General features: G+C 41.4%; 1 protein-coding gene across 3 annotated transcripts in view; it reads left to right on the top strand.

Moving 5' to 3' along the window:
- The first annotated feature begins 3235 nt into the window (after positions 1–3235).
- LOC139574202 (nuclear factor NF-kappa-B p105 subunit-like) overlaps positions 3236–15229 on the top strand; it is a 34474-nt gene continuing 22480 nt past the window's right edge. Inside the window, exons 1-3 of one of the 3 annotated variants that reach the window (XM_071398557.1) lie at positions 3236–3495; positions 4005–4063; positions 11836–11908. In XM_071398557.1, the coding sequence (XP_071254658.1) occupies positions 4028–4063; positions 11836–11908 (109 nt within the window). In that variant the 5' untranslated portion in view covers positions 3236–3495; positions 4005–4027. The remainder of the gene's footprint in view (positions 3496–4004; positions 4064–11835; positions 11909–15229) is intronic. The other 2 variants (XM_071398556.1, XM_071398558.1) reach the window with 2 other exon arrangements.

Below are 15229 nucleotides of genomic sequence, written 5' to 3'. Positions count from 1 at the left end.
TGTTAAATCCACTTCAATCAGTGTAGATGAAGCACAGGAGACAGGTTAAATAATTATTTTTAATCCTTGAGACAATTGAGACATCGATTGTGTATGTGTGCCATTCAGAGGGTGAATGGACAAGACAAAATATTTAAGTGCCTTTGAAATGGGTATGGCAGTAGGTGCCAGGCACACTGGTTTGTGTGTCAAGAACTGCAACGCTGTTGGGTTTCGCGTTCAACAGTTTCCCATGTGTATCAAGAATGGTCAACCAACCAAAGGACATCCAGCCCAATTGACACAACTGTGGGAAGCATTGGAGTCAACATGGGCAAGCATCCTGTGGAACACTTTTGACACCTTGTAGAGTCCATGCTCTGACGAATTGAGGCTGTTCTGAGGGAAAAGGGGGGGCAACTCAATATTAAGGTGTTCCTAATGTTTTGTACACTGTATATCCCTCCCATTAGGTTCCTCACTCTGACCACTCCCAGAAAGTCCAAGCAAAATTCATGATTGAGAAATAGTTTTTTGCTAAAAAGCTATTTTTTGTTGCTTTTTGACAATTTTAATGTTAAACTATTACATGAATGCAATGTATTTTTATTTAACCTTTATTTAACTAGGCAAGCCAGTTAAGAACACATTTTTATTTACAATGATGGCCTACGAAAAGGCAAAAGGCCTGTGGGGATGGGGGCTGGGAATAAAAATCAATTAAATAAAAATAGTGGACAAAACACACATCACGACAAGAGACAACACAACACTAGATAAAGAGAGACATAAGACGACAACATAGCATGGCAGCAACACATGACAACACAACATGAACACAACATGGTAGCAGTACAAAGTACCAACATTGTTGGGCACAGACAACAGTACAAAGGGCAAGTAGGTTGAGACAATACATCACGCAAAGCAGCCACAACTGTCAGTAAGAGTGTCCATGATTGAGTCTTTGAATGAAGAGATTAAGATAAAACTATCCAGTTTGAGTGTTTGTTGCAGCTCGTTCCAGTCGCTAGCTGTAGCGAACTGAACAGACGAGAGACCCAGGGATGTGTTTGCTTTGGGGACCTTTAACATTATGTGACTGGCAGAACGGGTGTTGTATGTGGAGGATGAGGGCTGCAGTAGATATCTCAGATAGGGGGGAGTGAGGCCTAAGAGGGTTTAATAAATAAGCAACAACCAGTGGGTCTTGCGACGGGTATACAGAGATGACCAGTTTACAGAAGAGTGCAGTGATGTGTCCTATAAAGAGCATTGGTGGCAAATCTGATGGCCGAATGGTAAAGAACATCTAGCCATTCGAGAGCACCCTTACCTGCCGTTCTATAAATTATGTCTCCATAAACTAGCATGGGTAGGATGGTCATCTGAATTAGGGTGAGTTTGGCAGCTTGGGTGAAAGAAGAGTGATTACGATAGAGGAAACCAAGTCTAGATTTAATTTTAGTCTGCAGCTTTGATATGTACTGAGAGAAGGACAGTGTACTGTCTAGTCATACTCCTAAGTACTTGTATGAGGTGACTACCTCAAGCTCTAAACCCTCAGAGGTAGTAATCACACCTGTGGGGAGAGGGGCATTCTTCTTTCCAAACCACATGACCTTTGTTTTGGAGGTGTTCAGAACAAGGTTAAGGGCAGAGAAAGCTTGTTGGACACTAAGAAAGCTTTGTTGTAGAGCGTTTAACACAAAGTCCGGGGAGGGGCCAGTTGAGTATAGGACTGTGTCATCTGCATATACATGGATGAGAAAGGTTCCTACTGCCTGAACTATGTTGTTGATGTAAATTGAGAAGAGCGTGGGGCCTAGGATCAAGCCTTGGGGTACACCCTTGGTGACAGGCAGTGGCTGAGACAGCAGATGTTCTGACTTTTATACACTGCACTCTTGAGAGAGGTAGTTAGCAAACCAGGCCAAAGACCCCTCAGAGACGCCAATACTCCTTAGCCGGCCCACAAGAATAGAATGGTCTACCGTATCAAAAGCTTTGGCTAAGTCAATAAAAATAGCAGCACAACATTGCTTAGAATTAAGGGCAATGGTGACATCATTGAGGACCTTTAAGGTTGCAGTGACACATCCATAACCTGAGCGGAAAACAGCATGCATACCAGAGAGTATACTATAAACATCAAGAAAGCCAGTCAGTTGATTATTGACAAGTTTTTCCAACACTTTTGATAAACAGGGAAAAATAGAAATAGGCCTATAACAGTTAGGATCAGCTTGATCTCCCCCTTTAAATAAAGGACTAACCATGGCAGCCTACAAAGCAATGGGAACCTCCTCAGAGAGGAGAGACATGTTAAAATGGTCAGGTAGGCTTGGCGATGATATGGGCAGCAACCTTAAGAAGAAAAATGTCTAAACCATCTGACCCAGATGTTTTTTGGAGGTCAAGTTTGACGTGGTCTCCCCACCATTTCTTGTTTCTGCAGTGAGGATTCACCCTTTTTAGATAATTTATTGTGTAACTTATCTGAAGACAAACGTTCTGCAGTAATAGAGGTATACAAATCCGGGCGCCAAATAAACGGCTCTTCCACCGATGCAATTCGGTTCACCAAAAAGAGCCGATCGTTCGCGAATGACCCACTACTACATACTGATCTTGACGAGAAGTAATTGGCGCGTTCTAGCAGACATCTGCACGTTTTCCGTTGGGGAACGCCTCCTCTGTGAAGTGCGCGTGTGCAGTAACTCAAATTCGCCTTTGCAGTCTAAACAACGATATATATTTTTTATATTAATTGTTTTACTATTGTAAAGGGGAAAGTCCACAAAACTTAGTCCACTCTGTTCATAACCGATGTTAGTTTTGCGAACAGAACTGCATTAAGATCAAATGTTTAATTAATGAGAACATTTGCAGAATGTCGGCTAAAATCCATCTCTTTCCATCTTCTCCCACTGCCGGCCAATGGGCTTCTTCTCACTACCATATAGTTAGTGGAAACACAAAGCGGATGCTTCATATCCGGTGAAATATCCATATCATTGTTTTATATGTGGCTCGGCCATGGGAGAGGGTAGTTCCCTCTCATTGGCTCGAATTGTCGCACCTGATCTCGCCTCAGTCATTGAGTACATGTATTTCCATTGTTAGAGCGGCCATTCGGCTATCTTGTCAATATAATAGATAATCTTTGCCTGGGTTTTTGTTGCCTTAGGAGGCCTAGTTGTGAGGAAACATATCCCAGCTTTGGCCACCTGGGGGCAGGTGCTGCAAAGACCTTCACAAGTCTACGTCACTGGGAATTTCCAGTGGGGAAGTGAAGTTTCTGAACAACTGTACAAGTCGATGTTGCTAGCTAGCACTGTTATATTTCATCCTCGTTAACTGAAGCAAAATTATTAACCTAGAAGTGTTGTATAATATGAACGTTTGACGATAGGATACTGTCAGATTCGGTCAAATCAGTTCACCTAAGCATGGCGCAATAATGTGCAAAACTCGACTCATCTGATGTGGATGTAGGAATCGCATGTGACCTAGGTAAGCTTTGGCTACAATATTTAAATGTAATGATATGAGTAATTATAATAAGTAACCAATTTAAGTTTATTGTTATAACTTTGCTAGCTAGCCAAGTCCACTTCCTCATTGTCAAATTAGCTAGCTATTTGCATGCTAGCCACAAAAAAATGAAGTTGACTAGTTAGCTATCTAACGTTAGTTAGACCAGAGCAAACGGACGGTTGGCTTTGTCTTTGTTTTGGTGTCTTGAAAAATTGACTTAAGAGAGGGTGCTGTTTTAGCTAATATATCTTGACACTTGTGTTTTAGTTAGCTAACTGGTTAGCTTGTTAGATAAGTGGTTTATACACAGCATGCCAATAGAAAGTCCAAATGTCACGAGAGGTGTCTAATCAGGGCACATTTGAGATTGGATGAGATGCAGAAAATCACTAAAATCTTTAATTCCGGTAAAACATTTAGCTATGTAATAAAGCATATGTACAGTAAACTACAATTAAATTGTATAAGTCATGACTTTTCTCAAGGTATTTATCTTCTCTCAGACGCCATGGCAGAAGAGGAGGCTTACCTGCCTCACCCACAGGTAGGCTAGGTGTTTCATGTCCATGCTATGTCTACACTGGATCTCTGTATTTGTTATATATATACATTGTAGGCTATATCGTTTGTCACAAAGTTTGAAGCAGAAATCTATAGATTTTTAAAAAACTCTTCAGAACAATATAATTATAAAAGTAGAGGTTAACATTGTGGCGAAAGATGTACAGTGCCTTCAGACTTTTTACAAAATGTTGTTGTTACCAAGTGGGATTAAAATTGCTTTAATAAAACAAATAAGTGTCAACTATCCTCACAAAATACTCTAATGTCAAAGTGGAATACATTTTTATTTTTTATTAATGGAAAATAATAAAATACACCCATCTAGCCTTGGGTTGGTCACCCTTTGCCTCCAGAACAGTCTTAATTCCCTGGGGCATGGATTCTACAACGTGTGGCATTCAGACTTTGCTCAATTGGTATCAAGAGACTAAACGTGTGCCAGGAAAACATTCCCCAAACCATTACACCACCACCACCAGCATGTATCTTTTACACCATGCAGGATGGGGCCACCACAAACAGGCAAAGAACAGTGCAGTACAACAGTGGTGTGCAGAACAGCATCTCAGAACGCACAACTCGTCGGTCCTTGTCACGGATGGGCTATTGCAGCAGACAACCACACCGGGTTTCACTCCTGTCAGCTAAAAACAAGAAGAAGCGGCTGCTTACGCCAAATCCTGACACCGCCATCAGCATGACGCAACAGGAATTGGGATTTGTCGGACCAGGCGATTTTCCACTCCTCAATTGTCCAGTGTTGGTGATTGCGTGCCCAATGGAGCCGCTTTTTCTTGAACGGGGTGGTGTACATAATAAACGGGCAACTGAGTGTATCTTGATTATATACAGCCTTATTCTAAAATTGATAAAATTGTTTTTTCCCCCCTCATCAATCGACACAAAAACCCATAATGACAAAGCAAAAACAGTTTTTTTTTGAAAAGTGTGCAAATGTATACAAATAAAAAATGATCACATTTACATAAGTATTCAGACCCTTTACTCAGTACTTTGTTGAAGAAACTTTGGCAGCGATTATAGCCTCAAGTCTTGGGTATGACACTATAAGCTTGACACACCTGTATTTGGAGTTTCAGGTCTCTCCGGAGATGGTCGATCAGGTTAAAGTCCGGGCTCTGGCTGGGCCACTCAAGGACATTCAGAGACTTGTCCCGAAGCCACACCTGCTTTGTCTTGGCTGTGTGCTTAGGTTTGTTGTCCTTTTGGAAGGTGAACGTTCGCCCCCAGTCAGAGGTCCTGGGCGCTCTGGAGCAGGATTTTAGCAAAGATCTCTCTGTACTTTGCTCCGTAAATTTTTCCCAGTCCCTGCTGCTGTAAAACATCCCCACAGCATGATGCTCTTACCAGCATGCTTCACCGTAGGGATGATGCCAGGTTTCCTCCAGACATGATGCTTGGCATTCAGGCCAAAGAGTTCAGTCTTGGTTTCATCAGACCAGGGAATCTTGTTTCTCATGGTCTGAAAGTCCTTTAGGTCCCGTTTGGCAAACTCCACGCGGGCTGTCATGTGCCTTTCACTGAGGAGTCGCTTCCATCTGGCCAGTCTTCCATAAAGGCCTGATTGGTGGAGTGCTGCAGAGATGGGAGAAACTTCCAGAAGAACAACCATCTCTGGAGCTCTGTCAGAGTGACTATCGGGTCCTTGGTCACCTCTCCCGATTACTCAGTTTGGCCGGGCGGCCAGGTCTAGCAAGAGCCTTGGTGGTTCCAAACTTCTTCCATTTAAGAATGATGGAGGCCACTGTGTTCTTGGGGACCTTCAATGCTGCAGAAATGTTTTGGTACCCTTCCCCAGATCTGTGCCTTGACACAATCCTGTCTCTGAGCTCTACAGACAATTCCTTCGACCTCGTGGCTTGGTTTTTGCTCTGACATGTACTGTCAATTGTGGGACCTTACATAGACAGGTGTGTGCCTTTCCAAATCATGTCCAATCAATTAAATTTACCACCAGTTATAGAAACATCTCAAGGATGATCAATGGAAACAGGATGCACCTGAGCTCAATTTCGAGACATAGCAAAGGGTCTGAATACTTATGCAAATAAGTATTTCTGTTTTTTATTTTTTATAAATTTGCAAAATTTCGACAAACCTTTTTCGCTTTGTCATGTTGGGGTGTTGCATGTAGACTTTTATTTGATCCATTTTAGAATAAGGCTATAACGTAACAACATGTGGAAATAGGGTAGGGGTCTGAATACTTTCCAAATGCACTGTATTCAACCCCCTGAGTCAATACATGTTAGAATCACCTTTGTCAACAAATACAGCAGTGAGTCTTTCTGGGTCTCTAAAATCTTTGCAAACCTGGATTGTACAATATTTGCTCATTATTCTTTAAAAAAAAGTCAAGCTTTGTCAAATTGTTGGTCATTGTTAGACAGCCTTTTTCAAGTCTTGCAATAGTTTTCCAAACCGATTTTAAGTCACAACTGTAACTAGGTCACTCAGGAACATTCAATGTTGTCTTGTTAAACAACTCCATTGTATATTTGGCCTTGTTTTAGGTTATTGTCCTGCTGAAAGGTGAATTTGTCTCTGTCTGTTGGAAAGCAGACTTAACCAGGTTTTCGTCTAGGATTTTGCATGTGCTTAGCTCCATTCCGTTTATTTTTTATCCTAAACTCCCTAGTCCTTGCTGATGACAAGCGTACCCATAACATGATGCAGCCACCACCATTCTTGAAAATATGAAGAGTTACTCAGTGATGTGTTGTTGGATTTGCCACAAACATAACGCTTTGGATTCAGGACAAAAAGTTCATTGCTTTGTCACTTTTTTTGTAGTATTACTAAAGTTTAGAGCCTTGTTGCAAACAGGATGCATGTTTTGGAATATTTGTATTCTGTAGAGGCTTCCTTCTTTTCACTCTGTTTTTACCCATAATACTAACATAAATTACAATGTTGTTCCATCTTCAGTTATCTCCTATCACAGCCATTAAACTCTGTAACGGTTTTAAAGTCACCATTGGCCTGCTGAAATCTCTGAACAGTTTCCTTCCTCTCTGGCAACTGATTTAGGAAGGGCACCTTTATCTTTGTAGTGACTCGGTGTATTGATACACCATCCAAAGTGTAAAGTTAATAACGGCACCATTCTCAACGAATATTCAATGTCTGCTTTTTTTTTTTACCCGTCTACCAATAGGTGGTGCCCTTCTTTGCAAACAATAGGAAAACCTCAATCAAATGTTTTTGGTCGTGTACACATAATTTGCAGATTTTACCGCAGTTGCTGTGAAATGCTTATGTTTCTAGCTCTGACAGTGCAGTCATTACATATAAATATATAGTGTTACGTTCCCCAGCATGAAAACCAATAATGTCGCTCAAACAGAAGGGGGAACTAACAGACCGACAACAAAACCGGTGGGGTTTTAAGAGGGGTTCTGAGAGAAACTCATGGGGGTGTCCCACTGAAAGTTGACTAGCAACAACAACTGGAACCTAAAAGACACCCACTAAATTTGCCCAACAAGAGGTAAACAAAATAGACAGTAAGCAAACCGAAAAGGTGGCGCTCAACAAAACCAGGGAAATCAGATAAAGGATTGTTTGTCTAGCAATCAAAATAGGGAGAGCCAACTAAAGGTGTTTAACCCTCCACATCTCTCAAGAGCACTGGGCCAGCACAGGTGAAACACCTCCCCACTAATGAGATTGCAACCACCACAGGTGTAGCACATACTGACTAATGAGGTGACTCCAATCGGTGCGCCTTATGTGCTAATGAGCTATACTCGCTAAAGTCCAAACTCAAAACATAAATGGAAAAACCAAAGCCTGTAACAATATGTGAACTCAGCAAACAAAGAAACGTCTCTTTTTCAGGACCCTGTCTTTCAAATATAATTAGTAAAGATCCAAATAACTTCACAGATCTTCATTGTAAAGGGTTTAAACACTGTTTCCCATGCTTGTTCAGTGAACTATAAACAATTAATGAACATGCATCTGTGGAACGGTCGTTAAGACACTAACAGCTACAGACGGTAGGCAATTAAGGTCACAGTTATGAAAACTTAGGACACTAAAGAGGCCTTTCTACTGACTCTGAAAAACACCAAAAGAAAGATGCCGAGGGTCCCTGCTTATCTGCATGAACGTGCCTTAGGCATGCTGCAAGGAGGCATGAGGACTGCAGATGTGGCCAGGGCAATAAATTGCAATGTCCGTACTTTGAGACGCCTAAGACGGCGCTACAGGGAGACAGGATGGACAGCTGATCGTCCTCGCAGTGACAGACCACGTGTAACAACACGTGCACAGGATCGGTGCATCCAAACATCACACCTGCGGGACAGGTACAGGATGGCAACAACAACTGCCCGAGTTACACCAGGAACGCACAATCCCTCCATCAGTGCTCAGACTGTCCGCAATAGTCTGAGAGAGGCTGAACTGGGGGCTTGTAGTCCTGCTGTAAGGCAGGTCCTCACCAGACATCACCGGCAACATTGTCGCCTATGGGCACAAACCCACCGTCACTGGACCAGACAGGACTGGCAAAAAGTGCTCTTCACTGACGAGTCACGGTTTTGTCTCACCAGGGGTGATTGTCGGAGTCACGTTTATCATCGAAGGAATGAGTGTTACACCGAGGCCTGTACTCTGGAGCGGGATCGATTTGGAGGTGGAGGTGTCGTCATGGTCTGGGGCAGTGTGTCAGCATCATCGGACTGAGCTTGTTGTCATTGCAGGCAATCTCCACGGTGTTTGTTACAGGGAACTCATCCTCCTCCCTCATGTGGTACCCTTCCTGCAGGCTCATCCTGACATGATCCTCCAGCATGCCAATGACACCAGCCGTACTGCTCGTTCTGTGTGTGATTTCCTGCAAGACAGGAATGTCAGTGTTCTACCATGGCCAGCGAAGAGCCCAGATCTCAATCCCATTGAGCACGTCTGGGACCTGTTGGATCAGAGGGTGAGGGCTAGGGCCATTCCCCCCAGAAATTTCCGGGAACTTGCAGGTGCCTTGGTGGAAGAGTGGGGTAACATCTCACAGCAAGAACTGGCGAATCTGGTGCAGTCCATGAGGATGCGCTGCACTGTAGTACTTAATGCAGCTGGTGGCCACACCAGATACTGACTGTTACTTTTGATTTCGACCCCCCCTTTGTTCAGGGGCACATTATTCCATTTCTGTTAGTCACATGTCTGTGGAACTTGTTCAGTTTGTTTCAGTTGTTGAATCTTGTTATGTTCATACAAATATTTACACATGTTAAGTTTGCTGAAAATAAACGCAGTTGACAGTGAGAGGACGTTTCTTTTTTGCTGAGTTTATATGATGTTTATAGACATTATGCACAGTATATGATTAGAAAAGGTGTGCACGCAGTATATACATATGAAGTGGGTTAAACAGTATTAATGTGACCAGTGTTCAATTACTCTTTGTGGTTGAATCTGTACTTGAAATTCACTGCTCATGTATACATGTTTTAGCCTGTTTTAACCTTTATTTTACTAGGAAAGTCAGTTAAGAACAAATTTGTATTTACAATGACGGCCTACCAAAAGGCCTCCTGTGGGGACACTGGCTATAATTATATATAATTATATTATATATACAGTGGGGCAAAAAAGTATTTAGTCAGCCACCAATTGTGCAAGTTCTCCCACTTAAAAATACGAGAGAGGCCTGTAATTTTCATCATAGGTACACTTCAACTATGACAGACAAAATTAGGAAAATAAATCCAGAAAATCACATTGTAGGATTTTCTATGAATTTATTTGCAAATTATGGTGGAAAATAAGTATTTGGTCAATAACAAAAGTTTATCTCAATACTTTGTTATATACCCTTTGTTGGCAATGACAGAGGTCAAACGTTTTCTGTAAGTCTTAACAAGGTTTTCACACACTGTTGCTGGTATTTTGGCCCATTCCTCCATGCAGATCTCCTCTAGAGCAGTGATGTTTTGGGGCTGTTGCTGGGCAACACGGACTTTCAACTCCCTCCAAAGATTTTCTATGGGGTTGAGATCTGGAGACTGACTATGCCACTCCAGGACCTTGAAATGCTTCTTACGAGCCACTCCTTCGTTGCCCGGGCGGTGTGTTTGGGATAATTGTCATGCTGAAAGACCCAGCCACGTTTCATCTTCAATGCCCTTGCTGATGGAAGGAGGTTTTCACTCAAAATCTCACGATACATGGCCCCATTCATTCTTTCCTTTACACGGATCAGTCGTCCTGGTCCCTTTGCAGAAAAACAGCCCCAAAGCATGATGTTTCCACCCCCATGCTTCACAGTAGGTATGGTGTTCTTTGGATGCAACTCAGCATTCTTTGTCCTCCAAACACAACGAGTTGAGTTTTTACCAAAAAAGTTATATTTTGGTCTCATCTGACCATATGACATTCTCCCAATCTTCTTCTGGATCATCCAAATGCTCTCTAGTAAACTTCAGACGGGCCTGGACATGTACTGGCTTAAGCAGGGGGACACGTCTGGCACTGCAGGATTTGAGTCCCTGGCGGCGTAGTGTGTTACTGATGGTAGGCTTTGTTACTTTGGTCCCAGCTTTCTGCAGGTCATTCACTAGGTCCCCCCGTGTGGTTCTGGGATTTTTGCTCACCGTTCTTGTGATCATTTTGACCCCACGGGGTGAGATCTTGCGTGGAGCCCCAGATCGAGGGAGATTATCAGTGGTCTTGTATGTCTTCCATTTCCTAATAATTGCTCCCACAGTTGATTTCTTCAAACCAAGCTGCTTACCTATTGCAGATTCAGTCTTCCCAGCCTGGCGCAGGTCTACAATTTTGTTTCTGGTGTCCTTTGACAGCTCTTTGGTCTTGGCCATAGTGGAGTTTGGAGTGTGACTGTTGGAGGTTGTGGACAGGTGTCTTTTATACTGATAACAAGTTCAAACAGGTGCCATTAATACAGGTAACGAGTGGAGGACAGAGGAGCCTCTTAAAGAAGAAGTTACAGGTCTGTGAGAGCCAGAAATCATGCTTGTTTGTAGGTGACCAAATACTTATTTTCCACCATAATTTGCAAATAAATTCATTAAAAATCCTACAATGTGATTTTCTGGAAAAAAAATTCTCATTTTGTCTGTCATAGTTGAAGTGTACCTATGATGAAAATTACAGGCCTCTCTCATCTTTTTAAGTGGGAGAACTTGCACAATTGGTGGCTGACTAAATACTTTTTTGCCCCACTGTATATATATATTGGACAAAACACACATCACGACAAGAGAGACAACACTACATAAAGAGAGACCTAACTTGGGGACCTTACAGAGAATTGTATGTGTGGGGTACAGAGATGGGGTAGTCATTTTAAAAATCACATTAAACATAATTATTGCACACAGTGAGCCCATGCAACTTATTATGTGACTTGTTAAGCAAATTTTTATTCCTGAACTTATTTAGGCTTGCCATAACAAAAGGGTTGAATACTTATTGACTCAAGACATTTCAGCATTACATTTTTTATTAATTTGTAAAGATTTCTAAAAAGATAATTTCGCTTTGACATTATGGGGTATTGTGTGTAGATCAGTGACACAATCTAATTTTAATACATTTTAAATTCAAGCTGTAACACAGCAACATTTTCAAAAAGTTGAGGAGTGAATTCTTTCTGAATCTTGAGCTGACAGGTTTGCCTGTGTCTCTTTCATAGTCGTACCCCTACATTTGTCAGTGAAATGAGATTTCAATAACCGTGTCCTCTCTTGTTTTCTTTTCTTGTAGTACTATGACATAGATCCAATATGGGATCCTCTGAATTTCCCTCCCATGTCACTCACCAACTCACTCCGGACAGGTAAGAAGTCATGACTTCATGGCAGAGCATAATCTTTTTATCTGACCTATAAACCCCTTTTGAATGAACCACTTTATAAACCCCTTTTAAATTAACCACTTTATAACTTGGGTCAAATGTTTCGGGTAGCCTACCACAAGCTTCCCACAATAAGTTGGGTGAATTTTGGCCCATTCCTCCTGACAGAGCTGGTGTAACTGAGTCAGGTTTGTAGGCCTCCTTGCTCACACACACTTTTTCAGTACTGCCCACAAATGTTCTATAGGATTGAGGTCAGGGCTTTGTTATGGCCACTCCAATATTTTGACTTTGTTGTCCTTAAGCCAATTTGCAACTTTGGAAGTGTGCTTGGGGTCATTGTCCATTTGGAAGACCCATTTGCGACCAAGCTTTAACTTCCTGACTGATGTCTTGAGATGTTGCTTCAATATATCCACATACTTTTCCTTCCTATTGAAGCCATCTATTTTGTGAAGTGCACCAGTCCCTCCTGCAGCAAAGCACCCCCACAATATGATGCAAACGTCGGACGAAAACTTCAAAAAGTTATATTACAAGTCGAATAAACTGGTCAAAGTAAGTAGAGAATCAATCTTCAGGATGTTGTTATCATATATATCCAATAACGTTCCAACCGGAGCATTCCTTCATGTCTGTAGAAGTTATGGAACGCAAGGCGATATCATGAGGAAAGCGCGTGACCAGGAACTGGCAATCTGCCAGACCACTGACTCATTCCCCTCTTATCTGGCCCCAGAACACAGTATAAACTTCATTCAACGTTCTACCAACTGTTGACATCTAGTGGAAGGCGTAGGAAGTGCAAACAGATCCATATATTACAGGGAATTGAATAGGCGATGAGTTTAACTTCTTGGCGCTACGGATCCCTTTAGCGGGATCATTTTCCTAAACAACCGCTGAATTGCAGGGCGCCAAATATTACAAAAAATATTTATAATCATGCAATCACAAGTGAAATATACCTAAACACAGCTTAGCTTGTTGTTAATCCACCTATCGTGTCAGATTTTGAAAATATGCTTTACAGCGAAAGCAATCCAAGCTTTTGTGAGTGTATCAATCAATGCTAGAACAGCTAGCCCCAAATTAGCATGGTCACGAAAGTCAGAAAAGCAATCAAATGAATCGCTTACCTTTGATAATCTTCGGATGTTTGCACTCACGAGACTCCCAGTTACACAATAAATGTTCTTTTTGTTTGATAAATATTACTTTTATAACAAAAAAACGCCATTTGGGTTGCGCGTTATGTTCAGAAAACCACAGCCTCTTTCCGTTCGACGAAAATTCCAAAAAGTATCCGTAATGTTCGTAGAAACATGTCAAATGTTTTTTATAATCAATCCTCAGGTTGTTTTAACATACATAATCGATAATCGATAATTTCAACCGGACCGTAACCTATTCAATAAAAGAGAGAAAGAAAATGGAGAGCTACCCCTCTCGCGCGCAGGAACTAATCAAAGGACACCTGACTAGTTTTGAAAAATCTCGCTAATTTTTTCAAAATAAAAGCCTGAAACTATGTCTAAAGCCTGGTCACAGCCTGAGGAAGCCATTGGAAAAGGAATCTGGTTGATACCCCTTTAAATGGAAGAAAGACGGGAAATGAAACACAGATAAAAAAAATAAAATAATAACTTCCGGGTTAGATTTCCTCAGGTTTTCGCCTGCAAAATCCGTTTTGTTATACTCACAGACAATATTTTGAAAGTTTTGGAAACTTTTGAGTGTTTTCTATCCTAATCTGTAAATTATATGCATATTCTACGATCTGGACCTGAGAAATAGTCTGTTTACCTTGGGAACGGTATTAAAAAATAATAATAATAATAATAAATCTGACCCCTAGTGTCAAGAAGTTAACATCGACCAGCCTCAGAATTCTCACTTCCTGTTTGGATTTTTTCTCAGGTTTTTGCCTGCCATATGAGTTCTGTTATACTCACAGACATCATTCAAACAGTTTTAGAAACTTCAGAGTTCTTTCTATCCAATAGTAATTGGATAGAAATTATATGCATATATTGAAATAATATGCATATATTAGCATCTGGGACAGAGTAGGAGGCAGTTCACTATGGGCATGCAATTCATCCAAAAGTGAAAATGCTGCCCCCTATATCAAAGAAGTTAATCAGACCAGAGGACATTTCTCCAAAAAGTATGATCTTTGTCCCCATGTGCAGTTGCAAACCGTAGTCTTGTCTTTTTTATGGTGGTTTTGGAGCAGTGGCTTCTTCCTTGCTGAGCGGCCTTTCAGGTTATGTCGATATAGGACTTGTTTTACTGTGGCTATAGATACTTTTGTACCTGTTTCCCCCAGCATCTTCACAAGGTCCTTTGCTGTTGTTCTGTGATTGATTTGCACTTTTCGCACCAAAGTACGGAGACTCTAGGAGACAGAACGCATCTCCTTCCTGAGCGGTATAACGGCTGCGTGGTCCCATGGTGTTTATACTTGTGTACAATTGCTTGACAGATGAACGTGGTACCTTCAGGCTTTTGGAAATTGCTCCCAAGGATGAGCCAGACTTGTGGAGGTCTTCAATTTTTTTTCTGAGGTTTTGGCTGATTTCTTTAGATTTTCCCATGATGTCAAGAAAAGAGGCCCTGAGTTTGAAGATAGGCCTTGACATACATCCACAGGTACACCTCCAATTGACTCAAATGGTGTCAATTAGCCTATCAGAAGCTTCTAAAGCCATGACATCATTTTCTGGAATTTTCCAAGCTGTTTAAAGGCATAGTCAACTTAGTGTATGTAAACTTCTGACCCACTGGAATTGTGATGCAGTGAGTTATAAGTGAAATAATCTGTCTGTAAACAATTGTTAGAAAAATTACTTGTGTCATGCACAAAGTAGATGTCCTAACCAACTTGCCAAAACTATAGTTTGTTAACAAGAAATTTGTGGAGTGGTTGAAAAAAACGAGTTTTAATGACTCCAACCTAAATCTATGTAAACTTCCGACTTCCGAAAAATCGGCCGATTTAATCGGTATCGGCTTTTTTTGGTCCTCCAATAATCGGTATTGGCGTTGAAAAGTCATAATCGGTCGACCTCTAGTGTATATAGTGCATTCGTAAAGTATTCAGACCCCTTATACTTTTTCCACATTTTGTTATGTTATAGCCTTATTCTAAAATGAATAATAAATAAAAAATGATTGTCAATCTACACACAATAACCCATAATGACGAAGCAAAACAGGTTTGATCGTGTTCAAGTCCGGGCTCTGGCTGGGCCACTCAAGGAACTTCAGAGACTTGTCCCGAAGGCACTCCTGCGTTGT

This window comes from Salvelinus alpinus, chromosome 4 (genome assembly GCF_045679555.1).
Source record: "Salvelinus alpinus chromosome 4, SLU_Salpinus.1, whole genome shotgun sequence".
NCBI classification, from domain to species: Eukaryota; Metazoa; Chordata; class Actinopteri; order Salmoniformes; family Salmonidae; genus Salvelinus; species Salvelinus alpinus.
This window is presented reverse-complemented; position numbering and strand designations above follow the sequence as displayed.